Source organism: Dama dama, chromosome 5 (assembly GCF_033118175.1).
Source record: "Dama dama isolate Ldn47 chromosome 5, ASM3311817v1, whole genome shotgun sequence".
Lineage (NCBI taxonomy): Eukaryota > Metazoa > Chordata > Mammalia > Artiodactyla > Cervidae > Dama > Dama dama.
In genome coordinates, this window is record NC_083685.1 from 58203645 (window position 1) to 58227251 (window position 23607).

At 41.0% G+C, this 23607-nt stretch overlaps 1 protein-coding gene across 5 annotated transcripts in view; it reads right to left on the reverse strand.

Annotated features, from left to right (window-relative positions):
* The window catches only part of SLC10A7 (solute carrier family 10 member 7), a 290655-nt gene that overhangs the window by 27304 nt on the left and 239744 nt on the right, over positions 1 to 23607 (reverse strand). For 3 of the 5 annotated variants that reach the window (XM_061142450.1, XM_061142451.1, XM_061142449.1), the window contains 3 exons: positions 17863 to 18028; positions 16844 to 16895; positions 5459 to 5532 (listed from right to left, as the gene is read on the reverse strand). In XM_061142450.1, the coding sequence (XP_060998433.1) occupies positions 5459 to 5532; positions 16844 to 16895; positions 17863 to 18028 (292 nt within the window). Of the gene's footprint in view, positions 1 to 1797; positions 1830 to 5458; positions 5533 to 16843; positions 16896 to 17862; positions 18029 to 23607 lie in introns of those variants that run through there. The other 2 variants (XM_061142452.1, XR_009692903.1) reach the window with 2 other exon arrangements.

Genomic DNA, 23607 nt, shown 5'->3' on the forward strand with positions numbered 1-23607 from the left:
CAACCCAAGTTGCAGGGTAATCCTTTAGCGCTCCTGAAAAGCTTTCAAAGAAAATTGAAAACAAGATCCTTCTCAGATTTTGTTTCTCCTATGAAACCCTGAAGTGGCTCAGTGGTGAAGAATCCGACTGCCAATGCAGGAGGTACAAGAGATGCAGATTCGATTTCTGGGTCAGGAAGATCCACTGGAAAAGGGAATGGCTATCCACTGTAGAATTCTTCCCTGTAGAATCCCATATGGTAACAAGAGGACCATAGAAGGCTACAGTCCGTGGGGTACAGAGTTGGAAATGACTGAGCACCACCACCACCACCACTGTGAAACTCTTTGGAGAGTATAAAGATATTTTTTAGCCTCTTTAGGAAGATGTAACAGCCATATTTCCTTTCTTGTAATATTATAACATTATCTACATAGACATTCCTTTAAAAAACTCTCTTCCTTTTTACATATAGCAGGGAAACTGTTACAGAATGGTGGTATTATCTGAGCACCTGACTCATAGGAACTTAAAACTAGAAGGAATCTCAAGGATCATCTTACCCATCTTCTCATTTTACAGATTTGGAAATTGAGGCTGACAGCAGTTGAGTGATTTGTTCCAGCATTGTGACTCAGCTGGTAAAGAATCCGCCTGCAATGCGGGAGACCTGGGTTTGATCCCTGGGTTGGGAAGATCCCCTGGAGAAGGGAAAGACTGCCAACTCCAGTATTCTGGCCTGGAGAATTCCAAAGACTGTATGGTCCATGGGGTCGCAAAGAGTCAGACATGACCGAGAGATTTTCACTCACTCACACTTGATGAGAGAACTGGAATTCAGACCAGAATCAGGTTTGTATTCCTTCCACTCTCTCCAGAATCCTGTGTCTCCCAAAAAGCTGTATTCTTTCTGCTTTAATGCATAGTTTCTTCTCACAGCCCAGCTGTGTGACTGTGACTCATAATGAAGTTCAATATGAGGGACAGCTGCCTTGATTGGTCTTTGTACACAAATGTCTAGAAATGGTAAGACCCACAGTGGACTTTTAATACACATTGATCATGACACTCTATTTAAATTTTAAACAGCATTCCTTCAATTCAGAAAAGCTTTTGGAAATAGCAAACGAGTTGGAGTCTCACAATTGACTGCCATGTGTCAGTTGACACACTCTAGGAGTATGTGCTTTCATTTTGCTATTTGAAAACATGAAAAACTAACATAAACATACACTTGAGGATCTCAAACATCCTTAAACATTCTCTTTCTAGGAACAGTGAGAACTTTCTACATACATTAGAACTCTAGATAAGCAAAGTGATTTGAATGCTCAAGAGAAAAAGATCAATGAAGTAAAAGTAAAATACTAATTTCACAGGATCCCTCAGATTGAATTTGTTTACTGATGAGCTCTATTGACTGATGGGGCACTGAACCATTGGTAACTAGGGTTACCAATGGTAACTAGGGAACAGTGAGCTGTTCCCCCAACTCTGCTATGTAAAATACCTTCTCATTATTATACAAATACCATCATCAGGCTAGAAAATAATTTGGGAGAGTTCATGGCTTTTGGAACAACCCACAGCAAGTGACACTGTCTTGACAAAATATAATTACCTCCAACCCTGAGTTGCAACTATAGGAGAGCAGTAAACAAGCCCCGTAGTATTGTTTTAGATGAAGCACATTGAAAGCTCTGCACTTCCTCCAGGCCTCCTCTTTCTTCCTGAACGAACTCCAGGGAATGGCATCATGTCAGGCTTTCCAGATGGATTATGTGGAGCCATAGCTCAATGTCATTTTCAATAGGAAGCCTCATAATTAAAGGTCAAATAGTCACTTCATCTGCAATCAATCAATAGAAAAAGTACTAATATGAAGAACTAATCAATCAATGGCAAATGCACTAATAAAAGCAATGAATCAAATTCAGCATGTGTGTAGATGCAAGTACATCGAAGAGATGGAGACAGGGCAAAAGCAAGAACAATAAAATAAACTGCAAGCATATGTACAAGAGAATACTCAGAAGGCTGCTCAAAACCAGTTTTCATCTTTGGTTCATTAGTTACCTGGGTACCACTTGGCCTGCAATAATTTATTCTTAAATACAAATACTGGATATGCTAATAAACAATGTTATTTCATTGGGCTTTCTTAATGTATTCTATTTGAGATGTTATGTGTATGTGTGTGTATGCACGTGTGTGTGTGTAAAATCACTAAAAGAAATATTTTGACAGTTATCACAAAAGGGACAAATGTATTTCCTACACGCCAAATAGATATATTTGAATCTGTTGTCTTTCATCTTGGTGAGAGATAAGAGAAAGTATCACTCTGAGTGATAGATCCTACCTGAAATTTGCCCCCTGCTTTCTGAAACATGAATTCTTCACACTTACGGTGATGCTCTATCATTGCCATGCAGATGAGGAGTCCCATTAGGATAATTATCAGCTGTAGCTTGGGGGACTGCTGTGCATCTCCTCTGTACCAGAGACGTCAGGTCACCAGTAGAGGGAAACATGCCTTGAACCTTGTGAAAATGATACACTAAATTTATAGGGCTCAACAAGGCCATTCAAGCAAGAGGACCCAAACATCCCTTGCTGTGTGCAGAAATAAGGGCGCTCCAAGGGTTATCTGCGCCTTCTCAGTGAGATAAGAAAGCAGCAAAGAGGTCATTTTTATAAATGCTACCTGGGAGACTGCAGGCAGAAAGCCAGGTGTGATCAAGGCATAATAGAATATCCTGCTGCTGCTAAGTCACTTCCCAACTCTGTGCGACCCCACAGACGGCAGCCCACCAGGCTCCTCTGTCCGTGGGATTCTCCAGGCAAGAATACTAGAGTGGGCTGCCATTTCCTTCTCCAATGCATGCATGCATGCTAAGGCGCTTCAGCCGTGTCCGACTCTGCAAGTAAAATTCCCTAATCCAGGAGCTATGGAAACTAAGGCCTGGGGATGTTTCAATGGAAGAGTCAGGATGAGTATTTAGGACTTGCAATTCCAAGAGAGAGTAGGTCTACCATGTTATGGAAATAACTAAGGATTTACACCACCATGGTTATTTAGTTATCATACTAGAATATTATTGCAGGATCCAAGTATCTATTTCATGGGAGAATATTGCAAAAGCAAAGTGCAAAAGCCGAAGTCCAAGTTAACCCCAATGTTTTCAGTAAAATAGCTACTTTTGATTGGTGTTCATCTAATTTTTCAGATGACTGAAAATCAGAAAGCATCAAGAACAGAATGATATGGCTCTGAGATTTAAAAAAATGAAGGGAAAAAAAAAAAACAGCATGAGTATTTTGCTTACAGAAAAGAATACAGATCAGGTTGCAGTATGCTTCTCAGGTAGAGCTTTACTCATCATGGCCAGCTCCAGCACAGGAGAAAATTATGGAGAAAAAAATAAACATGGACTTTCCTCGTGGTCCAGTGGTTAGGAATCTGCCTGCCAATGTAGGGGAAGTGGGTTCGATCCACGGTCTGGGAACTAAGATCCCACAGGCTGTGGGGCAACTAAGCCTGTGCACGGAAACTCTCGAGCAAACATTCTAGAGCCTGCGAGCCGCAACTACCGAAGCCCACAGGCCCTAGAACCCACGCTCCACAGCAAGAGAAGCCAGCTCAGTGAGAAGCCCACATGCAGCATCTAGAGAGGAGCCCCCACTAGCTGTGACTACAGAAAACCCACACGCAGCGACGAAGACCCAGCACAGCCAAACACAAATACAAATACATTTTCAAAGACCACAATCCATTTGGGTTTTCCTGACAAAAGCAAATCCTAAGGGCAGGGCGGGTTTCAGAGGCCAGGGCAGAGATGCGGAAGCATCCTGGACGCAGCCAGGGCTCAGCACCTGCGCTAACGACACAGGCTCCTTTGACCCCTGGCTCGTGACTGCTGAGGGGTCTGGAGGCACCCAATCTCTGGCCCGCCTGCCTCTACAGAAGCCCCTGCCTGTTCTCCAGGAGACCTGGAGCACCAGCGTCACGTCATAACAATGACATGTGGGGAAAAGTGCAGGTTGATTCCTTTTGAGGTCAACAATTAAACCACATCTATTATATGAACTTCAACAAGACCCAGGGCAGAGGACTGAAACCCTGGAAACAGTAACGCGTTCAGAACCAACACAGTGAGCAATAGCTAATCACAGCCGCGGCTTCCAGGCAGCACACCAAGCTCTCTCCGTGGGCAGTCTGGCTCCATCCACAGCAACCTACACACAGCACCATCACCGAACACGTTTTCTCACGGACTGACTTGTATTACAGACAAGTCCTGGGTCAGATACTTAACACATTTTATCTTCAGTCTTTACAACACCCTTACAATGTAAGAAAAAGCCTTACAAAGTGAGAAAGCTAAGGTTCAGGGAGCTTAAGTGATTTGTCCAGGTTCACAAAATCTGGAACCAGAAAGTAGCTTCCAAAGCTCTCTCAGCTTCCTTTTGGTGACGATTCTAAGGAAAACCTAATAGACATGTTGCAGTGAAGGGACAGTACACATATAATTTATTCAAATAATCTGAAGTCCCAGATAGCAATTACATAAGAGTATGTCCAGTTTCTAAATCATTTCCCCATCTTTGCAAGACTGAAAATAATTCTATCAGACAGAAATGTCTGGGGCTAGTAAAACCATTATGAAATATCTTTGTTTCCTAGCTTACAGACTGAACTTTAACATAAACAGTCTTAGAGAAATGTTAAGTCGGTTATACGCCAAAATGTAAAGGAATTTTTAATACGAGTTCAGCCACAATATGCCTTCTACCCCACGGAGTTTGTGAATGATGTTTCCATACAGTTTCTTGTTACTTAATGATCTTTAATGACTAAAAGCATGGATTCCAGAAAACTGGATAGGTTATTGGGATAATGCCTTTAAACTGGGTAAAGGTAAGGAGAGAATAGCACTTTTCTTGATCTATTTTTGTCCATTAAATACATACTTATTTCACTTTAGGTATTAATGAGACTGAGTTCACAGTAACTAAATATATTGTTGTTTCTTTATAGAAATAACATTCTGAAACAAACTTCAGCCTAATGTCAATTATTTTCACCCTGCTCCAAGCTTCCAGAAACTATGTTAACATCTTCCAGGGGTCACTCTAGGGCTTTCCAAAGCCAAGTTTGTGCTCACTGCACCCCTACAACTACCCCACTCCCCAACTTTTAACATGAACATTCGACCCTGAAAACCTTCTATGAGAATAGAAAACATGATTACAAGTAGAGCTAAACCTACACTAATAAAACTATTAAAAATAGTTTAATTCATGATGGTATTTCAAAGTCATGATTGATCCCCACTTTGCTACCGTTCTTTAGGTAACAAAGTAGACAATACCCACATTCCATTTAGTTTGAAAAGTTGTTTGAATTTCAAAATCATAAGATGCAATTATCTGAAGGTAATATTAAGCTAGTGTTTCGGTCTGTGGATTACTTACCCAATGTGAGGGATTTGTGTGTAGAACAGAACATGACAGCTACAGTGTCTGCTGGTGTGAAACCCGAATTATTCCTGAGGGGGGTGGAAAAAAAAAGCTTTACAAATATTGCTATAAAAAAGCCTATTTAACACATCCTCAATCAAATGTAGTACCTATCTTCATGCAAACATCCTTTTGATCAATCCTGGAGACAGAAGTAATTCTATACCGAAATGCACAGAAATGTCCAAATTTCTTTTTAGAGAGTATTTCTAGTTTATGCATGAAAAAGAGACAGTCCTAAAAATATGGTGCAGGCGGGGGAGGCCTCCTAAGATCATATGCATCATGGATCTGTGGCACAGGACTTTATAAAAATCCTGCAGCAGGAAACTCCATTAGTACACCCTCCAGGCTGTCACTTGATTTTAATGCAGTAGCTTGAAAGAGTTAATGTGTCTCCAAAAAGGCTTCCCTCAAGGAGCAACACATCCTTTAGGCAGCAAGTGCACACCTTTGAGAACTACAGGGTGTGAACAAGGATTTAACATCATATATTTCAGTAAAAATAACAAATGACCAATTTTTAGCAATTACCATGTACCAAGTATTCCTTTAAAGCCTTTGCATGTAAAGACAAAAATCCTATCAGGTAGCCAATATGATATCCCTATTGACAGATGCGAAAACTGAGGCACACAGAAATTATGTAACCGACTCAGGACCTCAGAGCTAGGGAGTGAGTGACAGAGTCAGGATTTAAACCAAGTCCAGCTCCTGTGTCTATGCTTAACTGCTAAATAATAGTTAAAAGGCTTCCCTGGTGGCTCAGTTGGTAAAGAATCTGCCTGCAATATAGGAGACCTGGGTTTGATCTCTGGGCCGGGAAGAAACCCTGGAGAAGGGAATGGTAAACCTGCTCCAGTATTCTTGCCTGAAGAATTCCATGGACAGAGGAGCCTGGCGAGCTATAGTCCATGGGGTCACAAAGAGTTGGACATGATTGACTGACTTTCAGGCAAGAATACTGGAGTGGGTTGTCATTTCCTTCTCCAGGGGATCTACCTGACCTCGGGATCGAACCTGCATCTCCTCCATTGGCAGGTGAATTCTTTACCACTGAGCCACCTGGGAAGCCCTTGACTTTCACTTCACTATGCTAAAAAGATCTTGTTTAGTCAAAATCCCATTAAATGTTAGAGCTAAAATTTTTGTCATGTAATCTTTTTTTCTTTTGAACTTTTTATTTTGTCTTGGAGTGTAACCAATTAACAATGTTGTGATAGTGTGAGCTGAACAGTGAAGGGATTCAGCCACACATATGCATGTATCCATTCTCCCTCTAACAGATCATCAAAACTTCACAATCATTTGTGCCTGTGTTGGGAGTGGGATATTCAAACACTAGAATTCAATAAAGAAATAATATTGAACTTTAAAAATCCATTAAATGTTATGGGGATCAGTACTAGTGAATATCATATCAAAATTTCCTATTTTAGATCACAAAGATTTAGAGGACCAAGGACCAAAAAGGTTAGAAATGCAATTATTACTATTGCATTTTTGACATGTTACAAACTATTCCTTCCTCCAGAACCAGTGTTTGAAGACACAGTGACTCTGTGTGAGCCTATTCATTCCCCACCCTGAACACAGACAAGAGAGTGAGCAAAAGGAACAATGTTTTAAAGCCTGACTGCATTCGTACAGTTGCAGATAAAGCAATCTATCCAATTGTCAAGGATCTCTAAAGAAAGTGACTCCACCATTTCCCCGGGTAACCCTATCCTTTTTAATAGTTCTGTTTATTTATTTACTTTCGGCTGTGCTGGGTCTTCGTTGCCGTGCAGGCTTTCTCTAGTTACGGCAGAAAGCTGGGGCTACCCTCTGGTTGAGGTGCACAGACGTCTCATTGTGCTGGCTTCTCCTGTTGCGAAGCATGGGTTCTAGGCGTTTGGGCTTCAGTAGTTGCAGCACGTGGGCTCAGTAGTTGTGGCTCTCTGGCTCTAGTGCACAAGGCTCATTAGTTGTGGCACATGAGCTGAACTGCTCTGAGGAATGTGGGATCTTCCTGCATGTCTCCTGCATTGGCAGGCAGATTCTTTACCACTGAGACAGCAGGGAAGCCCCAGACTTAACCTTATATATAACTGTCACTGGGAGAAAAAACTTCCCTCAATAGATCCCTCATCCTGTTTCTTTGTTATATACCCACTGGAGGGGATAGGGACCCTCTCTTCTACCACCTCCTCCTCTCTGCATAATGGTACCTACATACAGTGGAATATTACTCAGTCATAAAAAGGAATGAAACTGGGTCGTTTGTAGAGATGTAGATGGACCTGGAGACTGTCATACAGAGGGAAGTAAGTCAGAGAAACAAACATTGTACATGAGTGCATATGTGTGGAATCTAGAAGAACAGTACAGATGAAGCTACTTCTGGGGCTGGAACAGAGACGCAGACAGCGAGCACGGATGTGTGGACACAGGGCTGAGGAGGGCGGGCCGAACCGGGGGAACAGGACTGACATATAAACACCACCACGTATAAAGCAGACAGCTCGTGGGAGGCTGCCGCGTGGCACAGGGGCTCAGCTTGGTGCTCTGGGGCAACCTGGAGGGGTTGACGGGAGGCCATGGAGGGAGGCTCAAGACAGAGGAGACACATGTGTACTTCTGGCTCATTCACGCTGCTGCTGCTGATAAGTCGCTTCGGTCGTGTCCGACTCTGTGCGACCCCATAGACGGCAGCCCACCAGGCTCCTCTGTCCCTGGGATTCTCCAGGCAAGAACACTGGAGTGGGTTGCCATTTCTTTCTATAATGCATAAAAGTGAAAAGTGAAAGTGAAGTCGCTCAGTCGTGTCCAACTCTTTGCACCCCCATGGGCTGTAGCCCACCGGGCTCCTCCGTCCATGGGATTTTCCAGGCAAGAGTACTGGAGTGGGGTGCCATTGCCTTCTCCTGATTCACGCTGAAGAACAGCAAAAACAAACACAACACCCTAAAGCAATTATACACCAATGGAAAAAAAAAGAATATCTAAATTACCGTTTAGTCTCCTCTCCTTTGAAAAGGAGTGTAAGCTCATGCTTCCTAACCAGTCTTACTTGCAACATTTTTGTTTTGTTAATAACATCTTTCCGAACTGAATTTTTGGTGTCTCTCAGGTGAGAGAAAAGGAGGGAAGGAGAAAGAGAAAGAAAGAGGGAGAGTGAGAGGCAGAGGGTTTGGGTTTAAGTTTACCGAATTCATAGTCGTGAGAGGGGCTGTGCTTTCAATAAATCTGATGAAGAGAAGAAAAGGGCCATGGAGACGAGCATGATTATATAGAAATAATGCATGAAACCACGTCCCCAAAGGAGCCTGAGAGGAGAGCGTCCTATGGTCTGAGAGTCTGGGAGCCGGAAGGAGACAAGGTCAGTGAAAAACCCAGAAATTTTTCCGGTAGAGAAGAAGAAAGTGGAGGTAATTCATGTCAGGGATTTTACTCTCTTTGTAAAGTGTAAGGTGCTTCATTCATCCTCAGAGAGGTAACCCTATGACCTGACCTGAGAAATAAGGAAAACTCGAGATAAGCAGATCGAGGAACATGACCTACAGTCAATTCACAATGAATGAAAAGCGTCTCCAGGAACGAATGCCCAGCTGTGATGGTGGAATGCGCGTGCAGGACCAGCTGGCCTGGCCTGGGGCTGTCCCCCAGCCACGCTCCAGTGATGGTAACACTATGAAGACCTTCGAGGCATTTGGCTGACCTCGTTTGTTACCCATTCTCACTGAATTTGGATTTATGTGATTTGGTTTCCTTCCGAGAGAGCCTGGCAATATGGTTCTTTGGTGAATGCTATTCTGCTTGATATTTGTTCTTTTCCAGATTATAGTATATTTCTGATGTGTCTAAATCTCTCTGGCCAAGAAAGCTCTGACTTATTTCTGACATTGGCTGTGCTGTCTGCCAGGCTGGAGCAGGGTTTCCAGTGTGGTTAAGGAGCATGTCTGTAGATATGCTTACTTGTCCTCTGCCTTTAGGTAAGGAGACCCACGGTAAGCCAACATGAGGAGGTATCTGGCCCTGATGTGGGTTGAACACCGCCCTAGGCTTCTACAGACACAAAGCCCTTCAGTAGGGAGGGAGAGTCAGGATATAAAAATGGAATGTTTGAGGTTAAAAACAATATTCTACCTAAATAGAGCTGACATACTCTATCTCTGATTATAATCAACCCTGAATATTCATTGGAAAGACTGGGATGCTAAAGTTGAAGCTCTTGTACTTTAGCCCCCGATGTGAAGAGCTGACTCATTGGAAAAGACCCTGATGCTGGGAAAGATGGAAGGTAAAAAGAGAAGAGGGAGGCAGAGGATGAGATGGTTAGATGGCATCACCGACTCAATGGACATGAACTTGAGCAAACTCCAGGAGATAGCGGAGGACGGGGAGGCCTGGTGTGCTGCAGTCTGTGGGGTCGCAAAGAGTTGGACATGACTTAGTGACGGAACAACAACAACATATCCTCTCTTGACAGTAACAGATTGTTCTATATCATGGATCTTGGAGAAGCCAGTAGAGCACGTACTCACTTAATGGTCCATCTGAGATGGGGGGTGGGGAGGGGGAGGATGGTGAGTAACCACAGCAGTAAACTTAAAAAGAAATTTTATTATACATGTATTTAATTGAACCACAGTTGATTTGCAGTAAATATTTATTGAGCACTTTTCTAAGCATTTTGCATCCAGTATTTCTTTCTTCACAGAATAGCCTTATACAATAGCAGTATTTTTGTCTTTGCTTTTCCCAAAAAGGGATCTTAAAGCAGAGTTAGTTGCATCAAGTCACACAGCTCAGGAGGCTGTCCCAAACTGTGAAGACAAGTTTGCCTTCTGAGAAGAATATTATAAAAAACCAAAACGACCACACAAATTTAATGGATGACAGCAGCTAAGTAACCCTCCTTCACCCCATGCTCTGGGGTTAAATGGCAGAAAGTCAAGACAACATAAAAAAAAACGAAGTGTCCCATAGATTATACTAAGTAGTAATGACTGTAATTATTTTCAATGATTATCATCTCTATTGTGCCTGCTCACATTCTTGAAAGGAATTGCATTACTATTTATTTTCCAATTCTACCTTATCTCTTTTTAATATTGATTTTCTTTTTATCTCGTTCTTATAATTCTTTTGATTACTTTGGCTTCCCTCGAGGTGTTTATTTCCTTTGCGTCCCAACTGGTCTTTTTATTCTCTCACAAAGCTTTCAATCGGTGTTTTCCACATAATATTTATTTTGCCTGCTTTTGCAGTACCCACAGAGGAAAACATGTCAGAAGGTTTTACCAGCAGAATTACAGAATGTGGAGCAGAAAAGGTCCTCTGAGATAGTCCCGTCTAAGCCCACTGTTTTTACAGGGGAAAGTTCCCTGTGAAAACTTTGCTTTGTTAACCTTGGTACCCGTGTTCTGCCTTCACCGCTTTTAGGAGACCTCGTCTGCCCCCAGCTCTGTGGCACTAAACAAGTTAAGCAGGGCCCTGGCCGAGTTGCCCCAGCTCTGAGCAGTAAGGAGACTTCCCGTTACTAACAAGGCTCGTCTTCCCTCCCCCCCTGCCTGCCTCTCCCCTCTCCTACTCTTCAGGTTACCCCCCTTCCCTCCCTGGGCTATGGCCTGAGGCTGCATGAGACATTTCACAGAAAACCTACTGATAAGGACCAAAGCACCCAGTACAAATATTTAAATATTTGTCTTCTCCCTTTTCCTTCCTTTCTGGTTTCTTCTGTCACTCTAGAAACATTCTCTGTTTCTACTACCCTAGTTGTCAACCTACCAAACTGTCTTATTTTGAAAAGGCTCCCCATTACTGCTTTCTTTTTCTAAGCTTTTTCAACATTTTTCTTCTAACTTTGAAGCTTCCGAAAGTCACAGAAAGCTTAGGTCATTGTGACCTAAGGACCAAAGGACTCTTGGTTTGATGAATGAACTCCCCATTCCTAGCAACTGTGACAGAGAAGTGTCAAAAAGAACGTATTACAAAACTAGAGACGCTAATTCTCTCTTCCATAATTAGTTTTTGAAATGATGTAAACTACTGTGATATAACAAATATTTTACAGTAGCTAACATTTCCAGAGCACTTACTGTATGCTAGGTATTATGCTGAGGGCTTTATGTACATATCATTCAATTCTCCAAATGACCCTATGAAATAGGTATTACTACTGTTTTCATTTTATAAATGAGGACACTGATGAAAGTTATAAAGTTATTAAACAGAATGAAAACTCAAGTCCCTCTGACTACAGAGTTGGAATTTTCAACTCTGATGCTATTATCTGAACCAATAATACAGATACAGGATACAGAATGTACTCTCAAATGTACTTTAAATACTCAGAGTACTAATAGAAGAGGCTCCCATGCCAGACACTACAGAGGTAATAGGTCAGGTTTCTAAACCTAAGAAATATTAATCAGGTAAGCAGAGTGCTGAAGGGAAGTTGAATTTTCTTGGCTGGGTCTCTCCTGGTTTATGCTAAACTTCCACCATCAGAGGTCAGTGGCATACTGTACAAAAAAAGACAGACTGATTTCTCTGCTGAGATTTCTGTCTCTGGTTATTTGGATTGCTTTTAATTTTATTGGACTAGTAAGTTAAAGGAAAAGCCTGCTACAGGCCAATTTTATTAATTTTAAGAAGGAAGGAACAAGAAGTAGGAAAAGAACTCAACGAAGTATAAACCAATGGGTTCTTGTTCTAACTCTTGGTATTGTTGACTAATGTGTGTGTGCGTGTGTGTGAACTTGAAGAATCCAGTCACATAATCACTACAAAATTCCCCAGTCAAAACAAGTATTAGGAATTTTAAAAGTAACTGAAGTAGCTTAGTGTGGTGGAAACAGCAAGGGTAAATGCTTTTGGAAATGTCAAATGGAGACGACACGCAACTCTAAGTGCAGTATCTGGCATCTGATTTGGGGTAAGTCACTAAACTACCAAAATCTGATTTCAGGCAAGTTCCTAAACTACTCTAAGCGTGGGTCATCATCTGCAAACTAGCAACCAAATGCACAGTATCCTGGTCTTTTGCTGTCAGACTTATACAAAATAACAAATGCAGAAACTGCAGCATGGTACCTGGCCCAGAGTAGGGTTCAATAAATGTTGGTATTTTTCATTTCTCCAATAAAATCCTCAGGAGCTATGGGGTCTTCCAACGTGAAAATAGAATGTGAAGATCATAACTTTTGTCTAATCAAAACATGTCCAAATTTTAATGGCATGTGTTGGGGCTATACAACCTGTACCAAGGAGCAGAGTTATAGCTACTCCACATTCTTTTATTTACCAAAGAACATGCATGTCTGGCAGGGGACCAAGCAAGTTCAAAACACAACAGAACTTCAGCGAAGGCAGAACGGAAGGGCCTCAAAACCACAAGGCTTTATGAAGTCTGGCCTCCTTCATGAGGAAAATCCTCGCTTCTAATTTGACTGGTTGGGATGTGCCCCACCTCCACCCCCTCCCTCAGCAATAATCCCAATAGTGGCTGTTCTGTGGCCCTTCAAGGCATTTTTCAGTCACTGACGGGGTATCTGTATTCCACTTACCCTCACAGGATGGATGAGTTAGTCTGATGATTACTTTTGCCACAAGGACCCACAAGCAAGCAACCAGCAAAAGCCGAACATCTTTTGGAAGATGACGTAATGAGCCATTTACAAAAAGAACTTTAAAGTAGCTTCTACTCTCAGACTTACCCAATTAAGTCACATTTTCTCTGTAACTTAATGGCTCCGGGCTTTATTCTTACTTCATAAATCACAAGCACAGGCTTGGAAAAATGTTTCCAATTACACCAATCAATATATTTTTATTGACTGTTTACAACTGGCCCCCTACCGTACCAAGTGCTCTAAGAGCCAAGTGCCTAATGCGAGGCCTGAACCATCCACTCTCTGACACCATTCCAGGCTTCGTAAACAAGCCGGGATCCTTCCCTTGTGGCAACTCACTGCCAGGAACTGGCATTCAAGGGCCTGGCAATCTGGCCCAAGCATAACCTCCCAGTTACTAGTATTATTTTCCATTTGCTTTTACTCCTATTGTTCCACCAGGTCTTTGTGGGTGTGTGTCTACATGTGTATTACTATTTCTTCTTCCCCAAATTCCCTCTTTGAGTCTGCATTTGCTAAATAATTAGCTATTCTCTACAACTCATGTCAAATCCCATCTCTTCCATGGAGTCTTATTCTACCACTCTCTTTGAAAGTGACTTCTTTGAATTGTCTATGGGTTGTGTTCTGAAAGAGATGGGAATATCAGACCACCTGACCTGCCTCTTGAGAAACTTGTATGCAGGTCAGGAAGCAATAGTTAGAACTGGACATGGAACAACAGACTGGTTCCAAATAGGAAAAGGAGTATGTCAAGGCTGTATATTGTCACCCTGCTTATTTAACTTATATGCAGAGTACATCATGAGAAACGCTGGGCTGGAGGAAGCACAAGCTGGAATCAAGATTGCCAGGAGAAATGTCAATCACCTCAGATATGCATATGACACCACCCTTATGGCAGAGAGTGAAGAAGAACTAAAAAGCCTCTTGGTTAAAGTGAAAGAGGAGAGTGAAAAAAGTTGGCTTAAAACTCAACATTCAGAAAACTAAGATCATGGCATCTGGTCCCATTACTTCATGGCAAATAGATGGGGAAACAGTGGAAACAGTGGCTGACTATTTTTGGGGGCTCCAAAATCACTGCAGATGGTGATTGCAGCCATGAAATTAAAAGATGCTTATTCCTTGGAAGGAAAGTTATGACCAACCTAGACAGCATATTAAAAAGCAGAGACATTAATTTATCAACAAAGGTCTGTCTAGTCAAGGCTATGGTTTTTCCAGTGGTCATGTATGGATGTGAGAGTTGGACTATAAAGAAAGCTGAGCACTGAAGAATTGATGCTTTTGAACTGTGGTGTTGAAGAAGACTCTTGCGAGTCCTTTGGACTGCAAGGAGATCCAACCAGTCCATCCTAAAGGAGATCAGTCCTGGGTGTTCATTGGAAGGACTGATGCTGAAGCTGAAACTCCAATACTTTGGCCACCTGATGTGAAGAGTTGACTCATTGGAAAAGACCCTGATGCTGGGAGGGATTGAGGGCAGGAGGAGAAGGGGACAACAGAGGATGAGATAGTTGGATGGCATCACCAACTCAATGGATATGGGTTTGGGTAAACTCCGGGAGTTGGTGATGGACAGGGAGGCCTGGTGAGCTGCGGTTCATGGGGTCGCAAAGAGTCGGACACGACTGAGTGACTGAACTGAACTGAACTGTGTTACCGCAGCACTAACATAACACTCAGCTATCAGTACATATATCTAGTCTATAAAGTCCTACAGGGTCAAAATCATTACATGTAGTATTCACTATGGTAACTTTCTCATATCTGTTGAACATATAATACTGGTGGAAGAAGTTGCATTAGAGGCGAGCTTTTAAGAATAAGAAAGATGAAATGGGACACAGAGACCAATTTTGACATGGGGCCAGCCTAAGCAAAGGACAGAAATGAGAATGTTTGAGATTCCTTTAGGGAACAGCAAAGATTTTATCTCAACCTATAGCTTAGACAGTGTGAACTCTAGCAGTGGTTCACTCAGCCCCTCAAACGAACCTCATTCTGCAGGCACTGCATAACCACTGAAGATCTCTGAACAAGAGAGCTATTATCAGAACTCTGAGCCACTGGAAACAGTATGAAATGCACAAGAAAAATTCAGTCTGCAAATGAAGATACCAGAAAGACATCCATGGCAATAGCCTAGGGAGAAAGGCAACAAGAGCCTGAATTAGGGAAGCAGCTTTGGAAGCACAAGAAATATGACCAAGGCAGGATCAAGACATTTAAAAAATAATTATGTGAAGGATTCCAGTCTGAGCAACTCTGTGGATGACAGCTTCCTTCATACAGAGTGAAGTAAGTAAGAAAGAGAAAAACAAATATCATATATTAATACATATACATGGAATCTAGAAAAATGGTAGAGAAGAACCTAGTTTTGGGAATAGAGATGCAGACAGAGAATGGACACGTGAGCACAGGGTGGGAAGGGGAGGGTGGGAGGAACCGGGAGAGCAGCGCTGACACATATACGCCGCCACATGTAAAATTTACCCTGGTGGTTCAGACGGTAAAGAATCCCCTGTAGTGCGGGAGACCTGGGTTCGATTCCTGGGTTGGGAAGATGCCCTGGAGAAGGGAATGGCTACCCACTCCAGTTATTCTTGCCTGGAGAATTCCATGGACAGAGGAATATTGCAGGCTACAGTCCACAGGGTCACAGAGTTGGACACGACTTTCACTTTCAGGTGTAAAATAGCTAGCTAGTGGGAAGTTGCTATATAGCACAGGGAGCTCAGCTCCATGCTCTGTGATGACCTAGAGGGGTGGGATGGGGCGAGGGGGAAGTTCAAGAGGGAGGGGCTATATATATATACTTAGAGCTGGTTCACTTAGTTTTATTGTAAAGCAGTTATACTCCAGAAAAAGAGAAAAGAATACATGCTCCAGTAAGTCAACTCCCTGGGTTCAAATCCCAGCTCAACCATGTGTGATTTTTAGACAAGCAGGTTTACCCTCATCTGTAAAGTGGAAAGAATGATTTCACTTAGTTATATGGTTGTTGTAAGACTGAAATATGCTAATACATTCAAAGAGCTTGTAAAAACTCATACATATAAAGAACTCAATATATACTAGTACCATTCTCATTTAAAAAAGAGAGATAGACAAAGTATTAGGGCAAAAGATTAATTCCATTTTGAAGGTTTTGAGTCTGAGGTCTTGTTAAGACAGTCAGGTGAAGATATCCAAAAGCGAGGTGGGAAGCAGAGCAGGAGCTGCGGGAAAACACTGCAGTGGAAGGTCCGGTGTTCATCAGCAGGAAGCTGAGAGCTAAAGCCAGTAAAACAGAGAAGGCTGCCTAAGCACACAGTGTCAGCGATGAAACGAGGGCCAAGAACAGGTTGTTTGGTGACGCCGACAACTCGATGGTGGCGAGAGCAAGATGGAACAGCCAGGAGACAGAAGACTCGGGAAGGGTGTAGGGGCCTACGAGTCAAGTAAAGAGCATGATTCTCAGGAAGTGGCGCCAGTGGTAAAGAATCCACCTGTCAATGCAGGAGATGCAAGAGACTTGTGTTTGATCCCTGGGTGGGGAAGATCCACTAGAGGAGGAAATGGCAACCCACTCCAGTATTCTTTCCTGGGAAATTCCATGGACAGAGGACTCTAGCAGGCTATAGTCCATAGGGTCGCGAAGAGTCATACATGACTGAGTACATGTGTGCACACACACATACTCACAAACACACACGCAAATCTAATCACTTACCTTGTGGAAAAGATGAAGGTTAAAAGCATAAAACTCAGTTGAATAGAACATACTGAAAAAAAAAAAAAAAAACCAAGATTAAACCTAAATTAGCCCTGTAAAAGCAGCCTACTTACTGGTATGTTTAGTTTTATCTGAAAGTTATGGGAACTCAAGGACAAAATCAATGAATAAGCCAAATAAACACACATTGCTAAACTGACAGAATCATTTAAACTAGTAGGACTTGATCTGTTCTTATGAAAGATACCCCCAGATATAAGCTATGATATTTGCTACTCAGGACAGGTCTAAAACCTTCTTTGATTTAAAATTTGGTTATTTAATTTGTTGAGTTTAGGAAAAGCTGGTTTATCCGATGAACATTAGCAAATAGCACAAAGGTGGTAGCATGTAACATATATTTTGGAATAACTCATGTTGATTTTGATAACAAAAGATTCTTTGATATTACAATTACCAAAGGTTGTCTTTGGTATTATGGGGTATACGGAACAAGAGCTTAATTTTTGAGCCTAGAAGTTATTTGCATTGTATAATCTGCTGTTTCTTGAAATGATATTACTTTGGGTTTATTTTATTAATAATAGAAAAAAATTACCTAAATAGTCACATTTTAACCAATGCAGCCAATTACTATACTCAGAAAACAACAGTACCATATTTTATAAATCCCACTTTTAATTCACAATAAAGGGTAAAATAAACTTCAAGTTAAAATTTTTTAAATGGGCAAGAAAGTGGTCAGTTTAACATTTGAATTTGATAGCTGTTACAGCTTCTTTCATCAACTGTTATAAATCAGACATAAATAAACAAAGGAGATTAAGTCATAAGTAGATGCTGATGTCTTTTTGAAGAACAGATACACATGATCTGAGCACTACATATAATATGAAACGAAGTATTCTTTTTTAATCAAATGAACGTCGGCAATAAATTTAGGGAACCACAAATAGTTATGCTTTGCTAGTGGGGAGGCTGAGGAGAGAGCCAGGACAGCCCGCCCTCCAACTTACTTATGAACAGTACGAGAAGGAGACTGAATTTATCCAGGTCGATACTTGGGTTCGAGAACGTGTCACAGAAGGTTGTGTAGATGATCATGAGGAGCACACTGCTGCTGACAGCACCAAAAGGAGGCTGCTTTCTTTCGAGCCAGTCCTTGATGTATCTTCGGACAATCTGAAACACACAGACCAACAGGTTGCCTCTTTTCAGAGGGAGTCGGGTTGGGCACTGCAAAGTGATTCTGACAGCGAAAGACAGAAAGGAAAGAGAATAATTTGGATGAGGGCCACAGTGGATTTCAAAGCTTCCCTGCCACCCCATTCTTCTTCTGGGGAATTTAACATTTGTAGTGCAGCTTCCACTGGTGTCCATAATGAGAGTATATTTTCAACTGCATTCAAATCCATCCTTCATCATGCCAAATGCTCTTTGCTGGCTGTCAGTGAGACATGCCCATTAAGCCTCCCCAAAGTTTATCTCCTCTGCTGATCCTAATGGATGTGTGTAATTACCACAGTCCCCTTCGCCTCAACAGACAACTCCAAGTGTAACTTTGGGAATCTTAAAAATCTGACATCTTCAAGAATTTTAAGACGGTAGATAATCGAAAGTGATCCATGGAACATATTAATATTTAAAATGCTAGCAATGCACCAGAAGTTTTTAATTAAATTATAACTCATGCTTGAAAAGCAAAAGTGCATGTGTTGTGGGAGTTTAAATAATTCAGATGCTGAATATCTAGAGTTTTTGTGAATCCAAAGACAAATGCCATTTGCATGCTTTTAGAATTCTAGAATTAACACTTAAAAATGAATAAACCTGTCCTAACTTTCCTACAAAAGGGTGAGTGGAACATGAAGTTATATGGCAATCCCCTCATATTTTAAAATCAAATCAGATATTTCAACTCAGGACAGCCTGAACACTGGCGATAACTTTAAGTTTGGATGTAAAAGTGAACCACTCTATTTAAAACCTTTGGCTTTTGAAAGAAGCTGAACAAACCCGATAATGAGGACTAGAGTTGAGACACATTAAGTTCTGAGTCACTCATTATCCTGCATAATTGAACATGAGATTTCACAACAGGCTGAATTACCATGATCCATTAGCAATAATGAGGTCAGGGAACTTCTCCTGACAAGGCTGATGGGGTTCTGTCATCTTCCACTCTGTCACTAAAAAGGCTTAATTCGCAATGAGGCATGCCTTCACAGATCCTCAAGAACAAATAAACGACTCTCCGGAGAACCTGCGGACAGATGGCTATTGGATCAATTTCCTTCCACCTCAAGGACTCAGTAGGTGAAAGAAGTGTTGAAGAAGGTGTTCTGGCAGAAGGCTGACCAGTTGGTAAGAGGGGCAGGGGCAGCACCTTGAAGGGTGGGTTGGATGGGAGGAGAAAGAGGGCTTTACATAGAAATGTCTGTGTCTGTGAAAGTCACTCAGTCGTGCCCGACTCTTTGTGATCCCATGGACTATACAGTCCATGGATTCTCCAGGCCGGAATACTGGATTGGGTAGCCTTTCCCTTCTCCAGGGGATCTTCCCAACCCAGGGATCGAACCCAGGTCTCCCACATTGCAGGCGGATTCTTTACTACCTGAACCACAATAGCATTAAATATTTTTTAAAAGTACAACTTGGAATTAAAGTTATAGCTGCATTTATTAAAAAATTGTGTTTTGTTTCTGTAAAAGCAATTGCAAACCATAGTAATTTATTTAGTGTTCATTTCTTTCTTTACAATGAAAATGCAGTCAGGTATAGAGAAATAGTAGTTCTATTACATAGCATTACAGACTGATGTATCAGAACACACATTTTGGTGCCTGAGGGACTCAGAAAAGCTATGACCAATCTCAACAGCATATTAAAAAGCAGAGACATTACTTTGCCAACAAAGGTGCATCTAGTCAAAGCTATGGTTTTTTCCGGTAGTTATGTATGGATATGAGAGTTGGACTACAAAGAAAGCTGAGCACCGACGAATTGATGCTTTTGAACTGTGGTGTTGCAGAAGACTCTTGAGAGTCCCTTGGACTGCAAGGAGATCAAACCAGTCCATCCTAAATGAAATCAGTCCTGAATACTCACTTGAAGGACTGATGCTGAAGCTGAAACTCCAATACTTTGGCCACCTGATGCAAAGAACTGACTCATTGGAAAAGACCCTGATGCTGGGAAAGATTGAAGGCAGAAGGAGAAGGGGATGACAGAGGATGAGATGGTTGGATGGCATCACCGACTCAATGGACATGAGTTTGAGCAAGCTCTGGGAGTTGGTGATGGACAGGGAAGCCTGGCGTGGTGCAGTCCATGGGGTCGCAAAGAGTTGGACACGACTGAGCAACTGAACTGAACTGAGGGACTCAGATGGCCCCATGTTCAGATATATCACCATGGGGCATGTGTGCTCAGTCGTGTCTGACTCTTTGAGACTCCATGGGCTATAATCCGCTAGCCTCCTCTGTCCATGGGATTTCCCGGGCAAGAATACTGGAGTGGATTGCCATTTCCTTCTCCAGGCACCATGGGGATAGCTGCTTAATAGAAGGTCACAGAAGTTTCACTTAAAAGGTCATTCCATAACTTATTGTTCCTAGTAGCATTAATGCTGATAATTGCTCTAATCAATGCAACTCAACATCCTTAGGAAATAAAACATGGAAATTACATGGAGTTATTGAAATTGAGAGTCTCCAATTGTGTTTTAATATATAATGGTTAAAAACACAGAAGTTCTCTCTCTGCAATAGATTATAGAATGTAGGATCCCAATTCCAAAAGTAAAAGTGTCTTCCCCCACCACCTCTGACAAAATAAACAAATAAATATGAATGAGATGTAACTCACCAATTTAAAAACAAAGACAAACCTGTAAACATCAATCAACTTTATAAGTTTTAATCTGACTTAGTCAACCTAATTAGTACCTCTTTCTTCATTACAAAGTACTCAGAGTCTCATAGTATATTAGGATTCTTCCAATATGGCAAGAAACAAGGACGCCAAATTCTGCATCCTCTTAGCTAACATGCCTTTCCACTCAACTCTTCATGTTGGATACTGAATCTCAAAAAACTAGAAGCTTGGAAACTGTACAGACTCATAAGTGAAATAATAATCCTAGTGGAAAATAGATTATTCTTTACTGTTTTTAGTCTTATAGTGATATTTGTCTGTGTTTCTATACCTTGCCAGCCTTGATAGGGCGTTTTCATCTCCTTCTAAAATTAAAATCACAAAACACCTTCTTTTGCACTGTGTAGCTAGAAAAGTATTAAAATATTTCACAAACTACTGGGTGAAGTCATGTTGATACGCCTCAAATACGGGCTTAGGATATAAACTCCAGGAAACCCAATTTCTCTTACACTTTTGACACAAACATTCTCCTCTCGTTAAGAATTCACGTCATTGATCTGAGAGAATAGCATTGAAACATGTATATTATCAAGTGTGAAACAGATCGCCAGCCCAGGTTGGATGCATGAGACAAGTGCTCGGGCCTGGTGCACCGGGAAGACCCAGAGGGATGGGATGGGGAGGGAGGTGGGGGGGGATCAGGATGGGGAACACATGTAAATCCATGGCTGATTCATGTCAATGTATGGAAAAACCACTACAATATTGTAAAGTAATTAGCCTCCAACTAATAAAAATAAATGGAAAAAAAAAAAAAGAATTCATGTCATTTTAAAATTCTCCAAACCTCTTTGCCTTACACCAGGGTTTAATAACCTTACAGGAAACAAGACTTTGCTAGAGATAGATGAACGCAACCTGATATAAACCACTCAGAATTCTCTTTTGGGGGGAAAAAAGTCAAAATGAAATGGAAAAACGCATTCTGGTGAGGTGGCTTGTTGTAAATTTCTTCAGAATCTATACTAATTCATTTTACCTCATAGCTCACAGAGATGCATTTGCTCAAAATTAAATGACAAATCCTCACTAACTTGCTTGCTTTTCACTATGGAGATAGAAGGGGAAAAAATCTTCCACAGGAAGCTTTTTGCTTTTATTGTCTTACCCTCTGCATTCTGATTTTCTTTATTTTAAATTAAGCACCAGGAAAGGTTAAAAGGAAACTTAAATTTTTGAATCCCTGTACTTCCAATAAGCTGAACTGCATGTCAATTACTGCTTGATCTCCAAGCTGAGCCCCTGGAAAAATAAGTCTTGGGTGAAGAAGGTTGATATGCAGAGGTAAGTGAGAAGTATAATAGCCATCATTTTGTTTTCTTCATTTTTTTTCCAGGGCATTTTCTTGTGTTTTTCTTTCTATTCTGTCTTTACACTTATAAATTGATTTTTGAGTGGGGATGTATGATGGTTGATTTTTCAGGTTAAGTTTGATTTTAAAGTTTATTTTTTTTTCCAGATAGTTTTAGATTGTTTCTTCAATTTTTTAGAATTTTTTTTGTGTCTTTTATTTAAAATTTTTTAAAGATTTCATACAATTAAAAAAAAAACTATTTATTTTTAATTGGCGGCTAATTACTTTACAATACTATAGTGGCTTAGGTTGCTTTCCATTTACAGTTACTACAAAATGCTGACTGTATGTCCCATGTCGTACACCCTTGAGCGCGTCTTACACCCGACAGTCTGTGCCTCCCACGCCTCAGTCTCTGTACTGCTCCGCAGCGCCCCACCCCCCCCCACTGTAACCACTCATTTGTTCTTTATATTGTGAGTCTGCCTTTTTTTAATCCTCAATTTTTAATCCTCTACTTCATTGAATATATATATTTTCAGAAAGTGATTTGTTTCTTCATTAATGTGCTTTTGAAATGTACAGTCGGGGATGTGATATCATATCCAATTATGTAACATTTATTAAATACTGAGTAGATTCAAACTAATATTTCACTTTCTTTAAACAAAGTGAAAACAATAATAGTAAATGGATACAATAAGCACCCATCATTGACTTCACTCTCTGAAATTCTTTCCCTCTATTACTAACATTTACTTCCATCCTCAGGAGCAAGGTCAAGCAGATTCTATCCTGCTCGGGTTACAGCTGAAGACAAGGCACTTGAGAGCCCAAACAGCCTGCATCAAATGCTAAAAAGCTAGTCACACGGATTATTAGGACTCTCACCTCTGTCTCTTGAGTGAACAATAGGCAGCGGCTCAAGGTATAGGCTTAGGAGTTTCTTACTGTGTGATCTTGGGCAAATTCCTTAACTTCCCTGTGCCTCATCTCTAAAATGAATGGACTAGTAATTGTAGTGAGGTCTAAGTGATTAAATAAATATAAAATGTTTTAGAACCAGGGACTGTACATGGTAAATAACAACTATTCTTATTCCCAAGTCCCAGTTTGCTGAAGTTTCTATCACAACACTCTTCACCTATATATCCCATTGCATGATATATTAATAAAAGCCACTCTTCTCCCAGAGCAATTCAAGTGAAGCAATGAAAACCTAATATAATTTTATAAGTGTAAAATTTTACTAGCATTAATAACATTAACTGCAACTTCAGCTAGAGATTATTTAATATGAAGAGTCAATCTCAAACTGAGAAACAAAGCAAGAACAAGAGACTGGAAAATGCATAAATGAGAAATAATATGCCTTTTACTATTAACTTATTGAGGTGGGGTTTAGGGTGCTGTTTTAAAAAATATTTTTCAATATTTTTTAGCGGAAATTCTATTTCATTAACATTGATTCATAAATCTCTCAAATCTGATGCATAAAATCAGCATTTGTCACAGGCACTTAGATATA